General features: G+C 42.6%; 1 protein-coding gene across 1 annotated transcript; it reads left to right on the forward strand.

Moving 5' to 3' along the window:
* Positions 1-1528: 1528 nt before the first annotated feature.
* LOC101766841 lies at positions 1529-18478 on the forward strand. The gene is given in 27 exon segments (XM_022827735.1): positions 1529-1729; positions 1805-2030; positions 2178-2261; positions 3170-3592; positions 5113-5234; positions 5945-6299; positions 6408-6740; positions 9209-9255; positions 9356-9727; positions 9841-9972; positions 10527-10655; positions 10734-10868; positions 11656-11802; positions 12275-12349; positions 12467-12533; positions 12904-12941; positions 13046-13171; positions 13379-13414; positions 13502-13582; positions 13673-13811; positions 15505-15584; positions 15672-15737; positions 16200-16229; positions 16319-16428; positions 16529-16666; positions 17942-17971; positions 18070-18478. Coding segments are annotated over 27 exon segments (3747 nt in total). The 3' UTR covers positions 18095-18478.
* Positions 18479-19002: the final 524 nt, after the last annotated feature.

Raw genomic sequence — 19002 nt, forward strand, 5'->3', positions numbered from 1 at the left:
TTGTGAATTTTGAATTCCTTTCTCAGTTCAACTGAAATGCCCTGAAATTTGGATTCAGTTTGATAGTCACTATGTATGGCCATTTACCCTACTTTTGATTCATTTTCAGTAGCCCAATCCACTCTTCTTAGTCCAACTACTAACCATTCACGCTCTACAACCATCAGGGATTCCATTTTGCTCATAAACACCGATACTCCTTGCACCACATTCTTCTGAATTTTGCTCCAAACATAGGCACTTGCTGCGGTTTCAGACTTAGAGAAACAAACAGTTTCAGCAGCTAGGTCAACGTGGCAAAGTGCTGACTTTGGGCCTTAATTTGAATTTGGTCCCTTTACTGTTCTTGAACAACAACACCCTAATATACTTGTCCAAAGTTCATACTTCATTGCTGTATAGTTACTTTGGTCCACTTATTTGGAAAATTTGGCAGAAATTAATTTCCAAAATGGATACTTGCACTGTTTTTCTGAAAGTCCATTTTCGGACAGTGAACAGTACACTCTTGATTTGAATTTTTCCATTGCCTTTCTTGAGATGTTTAGGACTAGGTTTAGTCACCAATCTTGATCCCCAAAGTTCTAAACACTCTCAAGCTTCCATTTCATATTTTTGCCCAATTTTTCTGAATTTAGAATTCAAAATTCAAATTTTGGTCAAATTTGACTTGAATTTGACTTTTAGTCAATTTCTTCTCTTTTTCTCCATAATTCACTTTTAATTTTTCTTAATCACCTTTGATGATTGAAACACCAGGTGTTACAGTGCACCATCTATTAGTCCCATATTGCTAATAGATGAGGGTGTTGGGGTTTTTCCTGCCTATATAAATGGACCACCTCCCTCATGGAAAAGACGCAATATAGACTACTATACGGGAAGCCCCCAGGTTAGGGTATCCCTAAGGTGGTCTGTACTAGTTAGGTTTTTGCCTCTTCTCGCTGTTGCGCCGCTACCATAATCTACTCCATCCCAAGTGTCGGCGTGCACCGACGAACGGGAGAGCAGGTCTCCGGAAAGTCTCGCTCTTGTGATCCTGCACCGAGAGAGGGCGAATAAGGTTTCCGGGAAGCGTTCAGCGCGACTGCTCAAGGTCTTCACCACGACTCGTCTTCCGTCCAAGTCCGGCGTTGCGACGGCTCGTCGTCTTCAGCGTCGTCTACTGCGCTCCATCCGCAACACCGTGGTCGTTCCGTCGGCACCGCTTCCCATCACGGTTGCACCCGCAAAGTACGTACGCCGTGATCTGATTTGTTACTTCAGCATGTTTTATGAGAACATGATGTTGTGCTTGTTGTTGCCTAGTATGTTAGAGATTTGTATGCTAGATTTTATTCTTGCTATAAGAAATATAGTTCGGAATTTAATCATACAATTGCCTAATTTTCCAACAATCCAAAAACCTTATTATAGGCAATCTGTTAATTCTAGTATGGCTAGTTTTGCTGAGTCACTGAGGCCGGAAAAATTTATCGGTGTGAACTTTAAGAAATGGAAATCAAAGGTTTGCCTATGGTTTAATGCCATGAACATCTGGGACATGAGGCTTGGCAAACCTGAAGGCGAACTTACTGCTAAAGCGCAGAAAAAGTTCGATGATGCCAATAACCTTTTCGTGGGATGTATCATTAGCAACATATCTGACCATCTGGTCGATGTCTACATAGACATGACAGATGCGAAGGTGCTGTGGGATGCTCTGGTTGCAAGGTATGATGCAGCAGATGTAGGCAGTGAACTATACCTCATGGAGAGTTTACATGACTACAGGATGGTGAACAACCGTTCTGTGGTGGAATAGGCTCATGAGGTGCAGTGCATTGTAAAGGATCTTGAGCTCCTCAAGTGTCAATTACCCGACAAGTTTGTGGCTGGTTGCATAATTGCAATGCTGCCTTCTTCAAGGAGGAACTTCGCCACTTCTCTGAAACATAGGAGACATGAGATATCAGTTGAAAGTCTGATAGCGCCCCTTGATGTTGAGGAGAAAGCTCGGAAGAAGGATACTGTTGAGATAGGAGACCAAGGTCAGTCTAGCGCCAACATGGTCTAGAAATTCCCACGTGGCAAGAACAAAGTCATCAAGACTACTACCTTCAAGAAGAAGAAAAATAAGGCTAAGATGAGTTGCTTTACTTGTGGTGAGCTTGGACACTTCTCTAAGGATTGTCCAGAGCGTGCAGACCGCAAGGGCAGAAAGGCAAATGGGCCCAAGGATGTCAACATGGTGACCATAGGCAACACTGGAGACGGGTACGGTAATTTACCTACTGTTCTTTCAGTTTTTCATTCCACTAGTTGGTGGCTTGATACGGGTACCAATGTTCATGTGTGTGCTGACATCTCCATGTTTTCTTCTTACCAAGTCGCCCGGGGTTCCTCCGTACTGATGAGGAATGGGTCACATGCTATTGTTCATGGTGTTGGTATGGTAGATCTGAAGTTTACTTCGGGAAAGATCATGCAGCTAAGGAACGTGCAGCATGTCCCTACTATCAACAAGAATTTAGTGAGCGGGTCGGTCCTATGTAAGGACGGGTTTAAGGTAGTGCTAGAGTCCAATAAATTAGTCATGTCTAAACATGGACAATTCATTAGTAAAGGCTATGAGTGCGGAGGCTTGTTCCACTTTTTCCTTGCAAATTTCTGTAATAAATCAGTGAACCATATTTGTGGCAACGTTAGTGATGGTGCAAGTACTTGGCATTCACGTTTGTGTCATATAAATTTTGCTTTAATGTCTCGGCTATCCAGCATGTGTTTAATTCCGAACTTCACCATTGCCAAAGGTTCCAAGTGCCAGAGTTGTGTGCAATCAAAACAACCTCGGAAGCCTCATAAGGCGGCTGAGGGGAGACACTCGGCACCTCTAGAACTCATACATTCTGATTTGTGCGAGATGAATGGTGTGTTGACAAAAGGTGGAAAGAGATATTTCATGACTTTGATTGATGATGCGACAAGATTTTGCTACGTTTATTTGTTACAAACTAAGGATGAAGCATTAGACTACTTTAAAATTTATAAGGCTGAGGTTGAGAACCAACTTGAGGGAGCATTGCTTATAGATTTTTAGTAGTTAAATCTTAGGTCCCTGATATGCATGTTGATACTATTATGGAATCTCGTGATGCAACATTTTTCGAGAATATCTTTCCTCTTAAAGATATGAATAGCAACTCTAGACTTTCTGCTGAAATAAATACTGCACCTGTTGAGTCTTCTGAACAACCAAATGAGTTTGAGCATGAGGATGTCCTAGAGAAGGATGGCAGTGAAGCTCCTAGAAGGAGCAAGAGACAAAGGGTTACAAAATCCTTTGGTGATGATTTCACTGTGTACCTTGTGGATGCTACTCCCACGTCCATTGCTGAGGTATATGCATCTCCAGATGCAGATGATTGGAAAGAAGCTGTCCAAAGTGCGATGGATTTGATTCTTTCTAATGGAACGTGGGAGTTTACTGAACGACCCTATGGTTGCAAACCAGTGGGATGTAAGTGGGTGTTCAAGAAGAAGCTTAGGCTTGATGGTACTATTGACAAGTACAAGGCTAGGATTGTGGCCAAAGGTTACACACAAAAGGAAGGTGAAAACTTCTTTGATACATATTCACCTGTTGCTAGACTGACCTCTATTCGAGCACTACTTTCTCTGGCTGCCTCGTATAGTCTTATCATCCACTAGATGGATGTAAAGATAGCTTTCCTAAATGGAGAGTTGGAAGAGGAGATCTATATGGATCAGCCTGAGGGGTTTGCGGTGAAGGGTCAAGAAAGCAAGGTGTGTAAGTTGTTGAAGTCGTTGTATGTTCTGAAACAAGCACCTAAACAATGGCATGATAAGTTTGATAGAACTTTAACTTCTGCGAGCTTTGTCGTTAATGAGGCTGATAGATGCGTGTACTATCGCCATGGTGGGGGTGAAGGAGTTATATTGTGCTTGTACGTGGATGACATACTGATCTTTGGCACAAACATTGATGTGATCAATGAGGTCAAGTCTTTTCTATTACTGAATTTTGATATGAAAGATCTGGGAGAAGCTGATGTTATTATGAACATCAAGCTGATTAAGGATGAGAATGGGATTACTCTTTCGCAGTCTCATTATGTTGAGAAGGTCTTGAACCGTTTTGGTTACATAGACATTAAGTCTTCTCCAACACCTTATGATCCCAGCATGATACTAAAAAAGAACAAGAAAACGGCGAAAGACCAACTGAGATACTCTTTGATAATCGGTTCACTCATGTACTTAGCTAGCGCAACGAGACCTGATATATCCTTTGCTGTGAGCAAATTGAGCAGGTTCATGTCAAACCCGGGCATTGATCATTGACATGCAATTGAAAGGGTTATGCGCTACTTGGTGGGTACAATGAGCTATGGGATTCACTATTCTGGGCACCCTGCTGCGCTTGAGGGATATAGTGATTCGAACTGGTTATCAGACGCTGATGAACTATATGCCACGAGTGGGTATGTGTTTACCCTTGGAGGTGGTGCGATATCATGGAGGTCTTGTAAACAGACCATTTTGATGAAGTCAACCATGGAAGCAGAGCTTACTGCTTTGGAAACAGCCACTGTTGAGGTAGAGTGACTGCGTGAACTCTTCATGGACTTGCCTGTTGTTGATAAACCAGTGTCGGCAATCCTTATCAACTGTGATAATTAAACGGTGATAGTCAAAGTGAACAGTGCTAAGGATAATGCGAAGTCATCAAGACATATCAAGAGACGACTGAAGTCTGTTAGGAAATTGAGAAACTCCGGAGTAATAAGTGTGACTTATATTCAAACAGATAGAAACTTAGCAGATCCCTTTACAAAAGGGCTATCACGGAATGTGATAGAAGGTGCATCAAGGGAGATGGATATGAGACCCATTTGAGTTGTCATAGTAGTAACCCAACCTATGTGATCGGAGATCCCGTGAATTAGGATCTGGGAAGAACAAGCTATCGGTTGACTGAGGAGAGTAATTTTTTAAACCCTCTCTATGTGAAGATGCAATACTCTCAAATGCTGAGGCAAATATGCTGCAAGGCATGTGTGCTGTAAGGCAGGATGGCAATATGCCTTAATGTGTTTCTGTTGGCTGCAGGTGCCAGCCGCGGCCTCACCGCGGTCGCGCTGGCCTTCCTCCTCCTCCTCGCCTCGCCGGCCGCCGCGGCGCGCGACACGACCACTGTCGGCATGGAGCGCACGGAGGCCCAGGCGCGCGCCATGTACTATTAGATATATGGGCTTGGCCCATATAAATGATAATTCTGAATAAATCTCAAAGGCCCATTAGCGTAAAGAGGGGGTACACCATCTATTAGTCCCATATTGCTAATAGATGAGGGTATTTGGACTTTCCTCCCTATATACATGGACCACCTCCCTCATGGAAAAGACGCAATATAGACTACTATACGGGAAGGTCCCCAAGTTAGGATATCCCTAAGGTGGTCTGTACTAGTTAGATTTTTACCTCTTCTCGCTGTTGCGCGGCCACCGTAATCTACTCCATCCCGAGTGTCGGCGTGCACCGACGAACGGGAGAGCAGGTCTCCAGAACCTCTCGCTCTTGTGATCCTGCACCAGGAGAGGGCGAATAAGGTTTTTGGGAAGCGTTCAGGGAGACTGCTCAAGGTCTTCACCACGATTCGTCTTCCGTCCAAGTCCGGCGTTGCGGCGGCTCATCGTCTTTAGCGTCGTCTACTGCGCTCCATCCGCAACACCGTGGTCGTTCCATCGGCACCGCTTCCCATCACGGCTGCACCCGCAAAGTACGTACGCCGTGATCTGATCTGTTACTTCAGCATGTTTTATGAAAACATGATGTTGTGCTTGCTGTTGCCTAGTATGTTAGAGATTTGCATGCTAGGTTTTATTCTTGCTATAAGAAATATAGTTCGGAATTTAATCATATAATTGCCTAATTTTCCAACATGTACGACTAGTGGCTCGCACGGCATCGAAAGGCGTACAAGGCCGCCGTCGGCGGCGAGAAGTACGACCGCCGGTTCCGGGCGTTCTGGGACAACCTCAGGTTCGTGGACGTGCACAACGCCGGCGCCGGCACGCGCGGCTACTGCCTCGGGATGAACCGCTTTGCCGACCTCACCAACGAGGAGTTCCGCGCCGCATACCTCAGCGCCAGCGCCACGGGCGGCGGCAGGGGACGCGGTGCCGCCGTGACCATCGGGGAGAGGTACCGCCACGATGGCGTCGAGGCCCTGCCGGAGTGTGTGGACTGGAGGCAGAAGGGCGCCGTCGCTTACGTCAAGAACCAAGGCTAATGCGGTACAAATTAATACCAATCGCTAGCTGCATCATGGTCTGATTTGATCAACGATCATGCATGGTTAGTGATCGATCGATGCTTTCTTTGATCGGTGTGTTGACGTGCAGGCAGCTGCTGGGCGTTCTCCGCGGTGGGCGCGGTGGAAGGGATCAACAAGATCGTCATCGGCGACCTCGTGACGCTGTCGGAGCAGGAGCTGGTGGACTGCTCCAAGAACGGGCAAAACAACGGGTGCAACGGCGGGATGATGGACGACGCCTTCGCCTTCATCGCCCGGAACGGCGGCATCGACACCGACGAGGACTACCCCTACACTGCCCGGGACGGCAGGTGCGACCTCGCCAAGAAGGCCCGCAAGGTCGTCTCCATCGACGGCTTCGAGGATGTCCCCAGCAACGACGAGATGTCCCTGCAGAAGGCCGTCGCGCACCAGCCCGTCACCGTGGTGATGAGGACATCAACACCAACGATACATCCACACCTACACAAGTACCAGTTTCTGGTCCGATAACTCGCGCCCGTGCTCGTCAACTTAATCATCAAGTAAGTTCACTCTTGAGTTCCTGTCCATCCTATTTAGACCATGGAGACGCGTGCACTCTTGTTTTGGTTAGGAATCATGGAGAAGACCGAAAGGGAAACGGACTCGCGCAGGCTGGATTCGGACTCCAGGACAGTACCAACTTGTGATGGTCACCACGGTCGCATACGGACACGGATTGGGGCGTTCAAGTACTTCACGGATTTGTTATGAAGTCTATTTTCATATGAATCTGAAATCAAGTCAATATCTGGTCTGAGGCGGTCGCAATGACCAATTTACTACCGATAAGTTTTCCAGTGTTGCGTCACCTTATTTTGGCCCAATGGGCCGTGTATCAAGTTGGGTCCATTAGGGACATGTCCTAGGGTTGGGGCACGACCCCAACACCCTCCTGGTTGTCCTCCTAGGCATTAATAAGGATTAGAGCCGCCACAAACAGATTGGGTTTTGTTTAGATCAAGTTTAGCTCTCGTTACTTGCTTGTAAGCGCGCGTGCTGGATCATCCGCCCGTCTTGCTATCTTCGGAACCCCACCGTATTGAAATTGAGTTGGAAACCTTCATCTACATCTAGTAAATTCAGTACTTGTTATACTTGTTCTTGCTAGTTCTTCGATTGCTTGCAGGACGAGTGCCCTAGTGGCCGGGTGACGCGCTCCACAAGATCGCGGCAGCCATTGGAGGTGGTGTATCGGTTGCTAAGGCGCAGCTTGGAAGGCTGTAGTCGGGCCGTGAACGTCGTCTCCATCGACCAATCGAGTTATCCCACGCCTCTCATCGAAAGATCGGGAATCACCCATAGCGGGTTCATATTAGTTGGTATTAGAGCTTTTATTTTCTACTACATGTCATCCCCAAACTGATGGTCAAACTAAATTTGTCAATAGAACTTTGTCTACTATGTTACGGGCTGTTTTAAAGAAGAACATTAAGATGTGGGAAGATTGTTTGCCTCACATTGAATTTGGTTATAATCGTTCGCTGCATTCTACTACAAAGATGTGCCCATTTCAGATTGTATATGGTTTCTTGCCTCGTGCTCCTATTGATTTGATGCCTTTGCCATCTTCTGAAAAATTAAATTTTGATGCTACTAAGCGTGCTGAATTGATGTTAAAACTGCATGAAACAACTAAAGAAAACATAGAGCGTATGAATGCTAAATATAAGTTTGCCGGTGATAAAGGTAGAAAGGAAATAATATTGGAACCTGGCGACTTAGTTTGGTTGCACTTGAGAAAGGATAGGTTTCCTGAATTGCGAAAGTCTAAATTGATGCCTCAGGCTGATGGACCCTTTAAAGTCTTGGAGAAAGTTAATGATAATACATATAAGCTCGATCTGCCTTCCGATTTTGGGGTTAGTCCCACATTTAACATTGCAGATTTGAAGCCATATTTGGAAGAAGAAGAAGAGCTTGAGTCGAGGACGACTCAAATGCAAGAAGGGGAGGATGATGAGGACATCAACACCAACGATACATCCACACCTACACAAGTACCAGTTTCTGGTCCGATAACTCGCGCCCGTGCTCGTGAACTTAATCATCAAGTAAGTTCACTCTTGAGTTCCTATCCATCCTATTTAGACCATGGAGACGCGTGCACTCTTGTTTTGGTTAGGAATCATGGAGAAGACCGAAAGAGAAACGGACTCGCGCAGGCTGGATTCGGACTCCAGGACAGTACCAACTTGTGATGGTCACCACGGTCGCATACGGACATGGATTGGGGCGTTCAAGTACTTCACGGATTTGTTATGAAGTCTATTTTCATATGGATCTGGAATCAAGTCCATATCTGGTCTGAGGTGGTCGCAATGACCAATTTACTACCGATAGGTTTTCTAGTGCTGCGTCACCTTATTTTGGCCCAATGGGCCGTGTATCAAGTTGGGTCCATTAGGGACATGTCCTAGGGTTGGGACACGACCCCAACACCCTCCTGATCGTCCTCCTAGGTATTAATAAGGATTAGAGCCGCCACAAACAGATTGGGTTTTGTTTAGATCAAGTTTAGCTCTCGCTACTTGCTTGTAAGCGCGCGTGCTGGATCAGCCGCCCGTCTTGCTGTCTTCAGAACCCCACCGTATTGAAATTGAGTTGGAAACCTTCATCTACATCTAGTAAATTCAGTACTTGTTATACTTATTCTTGCTAGTTCTTCGATTGCTTGCAGGACGAGTGCCCTAGTGGCCGGGTGACGCGCTCCACAAGATCGCGGCAGCCATTGGAGGTGGTGTATCGGTTGCTAAGGCGCAGCTTGGAAGGCTGTAGTCGGGCCGTGAACGTTGTCTCCATCGACCAATTGAGTTATCCCACGCCTCTCATCGAAAGATCGGGAATCACCCCTAGCGGGTTCATATTACGTGGCCATCGAGGCCGGCGGCCGCGAGTTCCAGCTCTACGAATCGGTCAGCTACTAGCTCACTGACAAATTAATAAGCTTCGTTTGTATCTCGATCACTGACAGGTCAACCAATAACCATGCAATGCAATTCTGTGCATGTGCAGGGCGTGTTCACCGGCAGGTGCGGCACATCGCTGGACCACGGCGTGGTGGCGGTAGGGTACGTCACCGATGAGGACGGCAATGACTACTGGCTCGTGCGCAACTCGTGGGGCGCCGACTGGGGCGAGGCCGGCTACATCCGGATGAAGCGCAACGTGACGGCGCGCACCGGCAAGTGCGGCATCGCCATGGAGGCGAAGTACCCCGTCAAGGACGGGCCTAACCCGATCCCCGCGCCGCCGTCCCCCGTGGTGCCGCAGGCCTGCGACCGCATCTCGCCGTCGCCGTCCTGCTACCCGTCTCTGGCGTTGTCCTCCTCACCGGTCGTCCCCTCCGTCTGCGCCCCGGCCGGCGCCCTCAAACCAAAGCCCTGGGTTCGTAACTACGAATCAGTTTAGTTTTAATTTGATCCACGATGTCCTTCCTGGTCGCGACTGGCGTTTGATACACTTCTGTCCGACCGATTTGTGGTGCCGCTTTTCATTAGGGTCTAGGACTTCGGTGCCGGGCCGCGGAGGAGGCTTCGATGCCGGCGCGGGGGAATGCTCCGCTCAAGGTGATGATCTCGGGAGCGCCCGCGTCGGGCAAAGGGACGCAATGCCGCATGATCGTCGAGAAGGTGAAATGTGGAACCCAATTACAATGTTGTGCCGACATTTTCTTCGGTGTCAACTGCTCTGAATGCTCAATCTATTTGTGTTGGGTCCGAGTCGTCCATAATCTAGATTTTAGGTGAAGCGAACTCAATGTCAACTTGTTAATGTGAAATTACCAATTAAATTTTGTGTTGTGCCAATCTGCAGAGATCTGAATGTTCCAGACATCTGTGCATAGGAGATCAGTAGTAAGTAATACAGAGTAGACTAATAGTGATCAAAATAAACCCTCTGAAAATATTGATATGCTAATTTGATATACAATTTTTCTTTAGAAGATTTCTCTACTTGGTATAAGAATGTAAGGCTTCATGTAATGCTATGCATGCATCAGAAAATGGTTATTGGTTTGACATATTTAATACTAGCACTTGCACTTGCACTGCACCCATATTCTCTATATATTAAGCTTTATACTTTTGTTTTTCCATTTCGACTCTGGTTTTGTGCAGTAGCAAAGTTTATGTTGACCCTGAGTCTTCTAATGTTGTTTTCTATTGTTTTGCTTTTCTTTTAGTATGGTTTAGTTCACATATCAACTGGAGATCTTCTGCGAGCTGAAGTATCTTCTGGCACAGAAATTGGCAAAAAAGCAAAGGAATATATGGGCAGTGGAAAGCTTGTACCGGATCAAGTTGTCACAGATGTATGTGGCTTGTTTGTCACAGATATGATCTTTCGGTAGAATTCTGTGAGCTATCTAATTACCTGCTATTCCAAGTAGATGGTGGTATCCCGACTATCACAACCAGATGTACAAGAAAGAGGGTGGCTTCTTGATGGCTACCCCAGGAGCTTCAGTCAAGCACAAAGCCTTGAAAGTTTGAAAATAAGACCAGATATATTCATTGTGCTGGAAGTAAGTCAAAATTAACTACATATATGACATGTGTTTCTAATATTTAATTTTGACAAGTATTATGTTGGCGTGTTGGATTTCACTTCCAGAATGTTATCCATGATTTTATTTATAGGCATGGCCACAATCCTTTATGAGTATTACATTTTATTTCTGCAATTATGTCAGATCAGAGTGTCCAACAAATGAGAGGATGTTCAAACCTTTTCCTTTCAAATAACTTTCTAATATGAGCTTAATGTCTTTGGAAAAAAATAATATGAGCTTAATATGTTGACTCAGATTTGATAACTTGTTAATACTTCATAGCTCTGTGCAGCAAAGTGCAAGTTTAGAATAGCTGTGAAAATAAATCAATAATTTAAAATGGATTTAATAATAAACATTAAGTTGAGTTCTTTTCCAGTCTGTACCTTTTACTTTTAATTATTTTGTCACTTTGGTACCTTCTGTTGCACCAATGCACATGCCTGTGTGAATTCAATACAGCAGCAGCAGTAGCTTGATCAATTATTTGGTATGTTGTGTCATATATGCATCTGTGTTTTTTAGGGCACATATATGCATCTGTGGTTATGTTGTGCATTTGTGGCCATAACGCTTTATCTCTTTTTTTTTGGTAACACTAAAGTTTTAATCTGGTGATAATATAATACCGTGCTTTTTTGGTTCTTCCGTTCTTACCTGACATTGTGTTGCTGTGTAACATAGATACATTTTCTTGGGTAGTTTAACACAGATACCTTTGACCTCTTGCACTTCAATATTTTGCTCTCATTGAATTCAGGTTCCTGATGACATTCTAATCAACAGATGTGTTGGAAGACGGCTGGATCCTGTGACTGGCAAAATTTACCATGTAAAAAACTTCCCCCCGGAGAATGAGGAGATTTCTGCCCGACTTATTACACGTTCTGACGATACATTTGAGAAGGTTCTTGCATTGCCCACTTAGTAACGTTTTGTTTTGTTTTCTGTCATCTTAAGACCAAAGATCCAAACAAACAGTTGCTGACTTGCTGTTTTATGGAGGTAGAAGAAACAGAAGTGACCTCGTATCGCCCTCCTAAGTAAACCAACATAAATATAAACCAAAATAATTTTAATAGGCTTACAAAATGGTAGAAACAGTCCTCAGTTCAGCGATAAGATCTGAATATGTATTTATGTTATTCAAATATGGTGCTAGATTCTCAGGACTTGATTTGCAAGCATTCCTTTGTATTTTGGAAGATGCTGTAGGTACTTTGAAGGACAATTTCGAACAATGCAAGACAGTAATCCTTGCAGCTTGAACATGTTTTTGACAGGACTCAAAGACATCCCAATTTACTCACTGTACTTAACTTATATTTTTTTTATGCAGTAATATTTGCTAAACTATAAGTTTGTTCTTTATTTTGCAGGTTAAATCACGTCTTGATACATACAAGCAAAATTCTGAAGCTATTCTTCCTGCATACTCAGATTTTCTTAATCAGGTTCTTGTGTATTCCTAGTGATTATCAGAGCAACCTAAACTACAAACTGAGAGTAATATTTTGTTCCTCACAAGAATACAGATTGATGGAAATCGCCCTGTTGAAGTCATTTTTCAGGAGATAGATTCCCTATTACAGAAGATCTGTGAGAACACTTCAGCAAACAAGTTGATCAAAGCAAATGGTGAGAGCATGAGAATTAAGTTATTTATTAATCTCTTATGCCGATAAGTGATAACCAACATGAACTAAGTCCACTTTATCAGTTAGCTACTGTGATTTTTCCTTTGTGAAAAAACTAATATCATTGATAATAACTATCATGTGCTACTCCTGTGTAAACTAAGTGATGGAATTATATTGGTATAGCGCATGTATCTAATCAATTCATCTATTTGATCTTAAGCTGTATTACTATTTACTAGGGTCTCTTTGATCTTAAGCTGTATTAGTATTTACTAGGGAGATCCATCTAGGCTAGTGGTAGATTGTGATTGATGTAAACAAGTACCCCACAGCAAGGCAAAAAAATGATCAAACCTTTTCATTTACAGGAAAATCACCAGCTTCTGTGGATACAGGTTCAAAAAATGTATGCACAAGATAATGCTTTAGTTTCATCTTATGCAGTAACTTTTAAGTGATGTTCAAAGACTTGTATCTGTATCATTCATGCTTTTAACGGCTGTGACTCAGGAGTGGCGTGGAATTCCAACAAGATTGAATAACATTCCACATTCCAGGGAAATTAGGAAATACTTCTACGATGATGTATTACAAGCTACAAAACGTGCTATTGAAGATAAAAAGACTCGGTTGCAGGTTGCTGCTTATCTTTTCAATTTATGTTAATTTCTTTAAAAGATTGGAATAACAAGAGGACATAATTTAGGCACTTTGTATTATTGCCACTAAAATATTGGTGATTAATTTGTGTAACTGAATAATTGTTTTTAGTTCAGTTACCTATACTATTTAAGAATAAACTGAGATATGCTGACATCTGTCCTCATTTCCCCAAACATGCAGATAGATATCAACATCCCTGAACTTAACCCTGAAATGGTAAGAGTGTGCTCATACATACATTTTGTGATGACCGTCAGAGAACACTTCTGGTTTTAACTTCAGCCACATCTTTTTAATGGGCAGGATGTTTATCGCATAGGAACCCTTATGGAACTTGTAAGAGAACTTTCTCTATCCTTTGCTGATGATGGAAAACGTGTCAAGGTTATTATTGCAACAAATGCATATACTATTTCTCATCCCCATCCCTTCTTCCTGAGTAACAAAATTATGAGACTAGTCACTTGATACCAGGTCTGTGTTCAAGGCTCCATGGGGCAAGGTGCATTTGCTGGCATCCCACTTCAACTGGCAGGAACCAGAAAAATTTTGGAATTCATGGACTGGGGTGACTATGGGGCGAAGGGTACCTTCATTAATATTGGAGCTGTAGGTCTGTTTCCCACTTACTCAATACTTCAGATAGCATGAAATGAAATGAAGCATAATAACTGTTATGTTGAATCATCACCCAGTGCATCTTGAAGAGAACTGCAATTGATATTTTTTTATCGAACATGCAGGAGAGCTGCATATCTTTATATTAAGAGAGAAAGAAGGGGAAGGATCCCCGTACAAAGCAGTCTCGTTTCCTCACAAAGGAGGAAATAAGACTGCTGCACCACCCCACAGACCTAAACTAAGAACCTCACTTGACCCTCCCCTTGACCATGAAATAAATCCTGAATCCTTTTAGCACCGGCAAGGCCCCAAAGCTTCAACTCTTCTTTAAAGAACTGATGTGCTGCTTGCAAAGAAGGGGCTGCCCCATCAAAAACTCCCTTGTTTCTGTGGTTCCATAGCGTCCAAGCTCCTAGTATAACCGTGCTGTTAAATCCTTTTCTTTGGGCTTTCCCTACTTTTTTATATGATTTCCTCCACCAATCAGCAAAGCTCTTTTCATTCCTTCTTGGAACTATGCTCTCTAGGCCAAGAGGAGCTAGCAGAATTACCACCATTGACGAGCAAAAACACAGTTGGTAAGAATGTGCTGCACTGTCTCTTCCTCTTGATCACACAAAACACACTGATCAGGGTGAGGGAGTCCTCTCTTTGCTAACCTGTCTGCACTCTGCAGTCCAGCACTAGTTCCTAATAGCCAGCCATAAAAATATTTTGCACTTAGGAGGAGCCCAAGATTTCCAGAGCCTGCGCCAAGGTTCAAAGGTTATGGCACCATTGAAAAAGGCCCTGTAAGTGGATTTGGAGGAAAAAACACCATTCCTCTCATGTCTCCATATATGTTTATCAGTGTCCTGGACCAAGGTGAAATCCTCTAATAAATCCCAGATTTGAATATATTGGACCAGCCCTTCCAAAGAGAGGCTTCCTTGTATGTTCCTTACCCAAGTTCTGTTATCAAGAGCTTGTGCAACTGTCCTGCTAGACATACACCTCTGCGAGACACAAGAGACCACTGCTGGAGCTAAAACAGACAGAGAACACCCATGTAACCATCTATCCGACCAGAAGAGAACTAGTTCCATTGCCAACTTGTGTGGTAACTGAAATGCAGAACATGGCTTTGGTTTGAGGGTGAACTGGGAATTTTAGCCCTGCCCAAGGTTGATCTGAAGAGGTTTTTTCTATCCAGAGCCATCTCATTTGTAAGGTCCAGCTCATGATCTGTAAATTGGGAAAGGCAAGACCTCCAAGATGGATTGGGTGCGCCACTTTTTCCCAAGACACCAAACAACAATCCTTCCTTTCCATAAAAAGGCTCTTCTAATTTTGTCAATTGCCTTGATAACCCATTTAGGCACATTCACTGCAATTGATATTATACTGAACTGGTTAGGAATATGAGCCAAATGCTACATTAAAAAAAATATTTTGAGTAGAAAAATCTTGACGCTCATGTATGCATAACCACTATACCATTATGATAGATTCAATGCATGGATAACTTTTTGTACAGTTGAGTCTTGTAAAATACTAATCGTTGCTCAAAAGAATATCACAGGATATAAAAAAACTCGACCTGCGAATATCAAAGGATATACACATTTCTTGTCCCCTTCTCATCTTTTGTCTGTCTGGTTTTCCTGATTTTTTTTAGAATCATAATGTTTTGACTGAAACTACAGGTGCTAGCGAGGTTGACAAAGAAGATGATATGTTTGTCCTCATTGCTCCCCAAAATGCTGTTGGAAACTGCATAATTGATGTAAAGATTCTATTCCTTCTGTTCTGTTCTAAATACGTTTATAACATCCACCTCTCGATCTTCATTGACATTTTAGAAAATTTGCAGGATATGAGAGCTATGACTGATGCTGCTGGTGACAGACCTGTGATTCTTGTAAACCCTCGCCTGAAGGTTTTGACCAAAAAATATATCCTGTTTCCTTTATTGTCTTCCCTTAATATTGTTATCATGTCTAATCTGAAGAGATCTTATGTATACATTGTGCCTATTTGGTGGGATATTGGAGGTAGTAGTTCTAAAAATTAAAATTAAATCATGAAGGATCCTCATTTCTAGAAACAGGTACAACTCGGTGACAAAGAAACTCTATTCCTTGGTATGTAAGATACTTTCATGCAAAACTAGCTAATTTTTTATTCGCTTCAAGGACATCATGAATTACTGAACATCTTAAAGTAGATGTAATAAAATCATGAAGACCCGTTCTTCTCTAATATTTAACTTTTCTCAGTTTCCAATCTTTGTGATTTATAGTCCAATAATTCTGGATTATATTTAAATTCTTTGTAATGTATAAAGAAATAATGGTATCATTATTGGGTGATAACTAAGTTCCTGAATTTACATTTCCAGGATATGCCTGGATCAAGTGGTGTAATGCAAGTAAGTGATTTTATTCGAAGCTTAAAACTAATCTTATCACAGTTTCCAGTATTGACTATTCAGTTGGCTTCTCAACTTGTGATGTTCAGACGATGGGAAGAGACATGAGGCTAAAGTATGCTGCATCATTTGAGACTTGCTATTCATTTCGGCTTCTCTACTATGCTGGCTCATTCTATCCTATCATGGGAGCTTTAAGGTTTATGGAACCAATTTTTGTCCTTCCAAATAGCACACTGTCTTTCTAGGGTTTCTGTTTTGTCTCAACCATTAATATTTAGATTGGGTTATTGCTACAGGATGGCTTATCCAAATAAATATGAGATTTATCGAAGGGTTGATGAGCCCGATGGGAAAGAGAAATATGCTCTTATAGCTGAATTCACAGACAAGCCAACTCCTGATGACATTACAAGTGCTTTCAAAGGACGGAAAAAGTAAGATTGAAAAACACATTATATTTATCTTTAGTCTGTTTCTTTCGATACAGGGGGAAAATTATCTATGGAAATGAGTGTCACAAACCATATCTAAATGCTAGAAATATACTCACCTACACACCTTTTTACTTACGTGCATTTGATTGCGTGAGGGACAAGGTTGTCTTTTGATTGGATTGAAATGAGTCAAATGAAAAATTGAGGGGGGTAATTATTTTCACATTGCGAGGCCTGGCTAGCAGTGTTCCTTTGCAATATTGCTGCCTTCACAAGTCGTGGAGCATTGGAGCTTGAGAAAGCCTCATCTATATGCTCCGCTATAGTTCTATTGAGGAAGCCTCCTCTGCTACTGCAGACATAGTGGTGGCAACTGCCACTGAACATGCTAGGGCAGGTGTTCTTCACAGGAAAGTGGAGGGATGTGGGTCACAAAAAAAGTAGATGGAGAGAACGTTGAGGGAGATGTGCATAAGTGAAGGTGCATCATGGTCTTTTCAGGAAAAACTTTGCAGTTTAAATTTTCATTCTTTTTTAATGAAATTATAGGGATGTTCTAGTCAAGGAGGGGCCATTTTCATCAATCTCAATAGCTACACAGTGAGATGGCGAGCAAGAACGAGATGATGAAGTTTCATGATGCTTGCTGTTGGGCCAATGGCCATGCATATAGTGAGCCCAGCCCATGTATTGTCTGTATGTATAGACTGATGGTGTGTGCAATAGATAGGGCTCTCTAGAAATTTCCCCCAAAATCGATTGCTCCACACTTGCCCTTACTGGAGTGTGGCTTATTCCCTTGTCTGGGAGGTGGAGATGCCAACGGGTACCATAGATCAGATGAGTTTGTGTTTTGTTTGTCTGTGTCAAGTGCTTGTCATCGGATATGAGCTATACATGCATGTAGTTCAAGCTCTCAAGTTGCAAAGCATGTTTCTAATTGTCTGGCAGACATGTAGGCAGCAGTACTTGTCCGCCAGTGACGAGTACATTTGACATTTTTTGAATAGCGAAAAACACAAATAAGTTTCTCACTGGTGCATATATATACTCTACAAATCTTTGGATATAAGACTAGGCGGTTTATGCGCTAGATTTATATTCTATCCAGAACCATTTTTGGATATAAGACTAGGCAGTTTATGCGCTAGATTGATACAAGACCGTTTCCTGTAGGCAACTGACATCCACATCTATTTCTGTGCTGATGTGGTTCTGGATACCTTTTTAACACTGTAAAATACGTTGGAATAATTTTTCTCATATTTTATACAGGGACGACGAAAAGGCACCTTCAGGATTCTGGTAACTTATGGCCCTAACTTTTTCTGTATTTGAATATTTGCTTGTTATATTATTCACATGTGAATTATGGGATACTGAAATGTTGGATCATTGTGTAGGGGTTTCTTAAGTGGTATATTGTGAGGCAAGCGATCTATTTATAGAATGATGCTGTCCATCTTCTTGGTATTATTTCCAAGGTCAGAATGGTAGAAGCAAATTAAAAAAGTTACTTTTTCCATGCATCACCTATGAAACGCAGTTGGTTTGTAGGTTTAATATGTTTTCCCCATTCAGCCTTAGAGTGAATGCCTATTTTCCCTAATTCACTGCTCCTTAGATTCTCCACCTATATCCGTATCGAATTATTGATGTAAAGCTTCACGTGCATATTGAGGGATAAAAAGTTCTAGAGATTTTTTGGTCAGCTTACTAGTACCCTACTTCAGTGGTTGAATTGCTGGTATGTAATTTTACAATATGTGGTATTCGGCATTTCAATCAACGATTTTCATGTTTGAAAGTTTCTCTTACAAACTGCTTCACATTAGAAACTTGAATATCAAGTTCAATAATTCGAATGAACCTTTTGATTTCAAATCCTCAAATTCAAAAATTGAATGAAACCTTCACGAATGCAAGATTTCTTGAAAAGATTCAAAAGAAGATTCTGTGAGGTAAATTTGTTTTTGTCTAGTAGTTTTTTTACTTTTCAATATAATATCTACAACATTAGGGTCGGTAGAAGTTATAGAGAATATCAGGCGTGAACAGCGGAAAGCTCCTGGTAGCCAGTTGTTCTATCCTTGGTTATAGAACTTGTAGGAGAATAGAATTTGTGGATTTGTTGCATTGAGGCTCTCGACCGGTATATATGGAGTACAATCTGTGATTCGTGTATCTACAACTACCGAATATGCTCTAATATCCTCACGCAGTCACAATGGAAGCACCACAGACGGTGAGACTAGAGAAGAATCTGAAGGTAGAAGCTGACGGATTGACATCCCTCGTAGTTATAACGTCGACGCGGTACGGATGTTGCGACTAGA

The sequence above is a fragment of the Setaria italica genome, chromosome VI (genome assembly GCF_000263155.2).
Source record: "Setaria italica strain Yugu1 chromosome VI, Setaria_italica_v2.0, whole genome shotgun sequence".
Taxonomy (NCBI): domain Eukaryota; kingdom Viridiplantae; phylum Streptophyta; class Magnoliopsida; order Poales; family Poaceae; genus Setaria; species Setaria italica.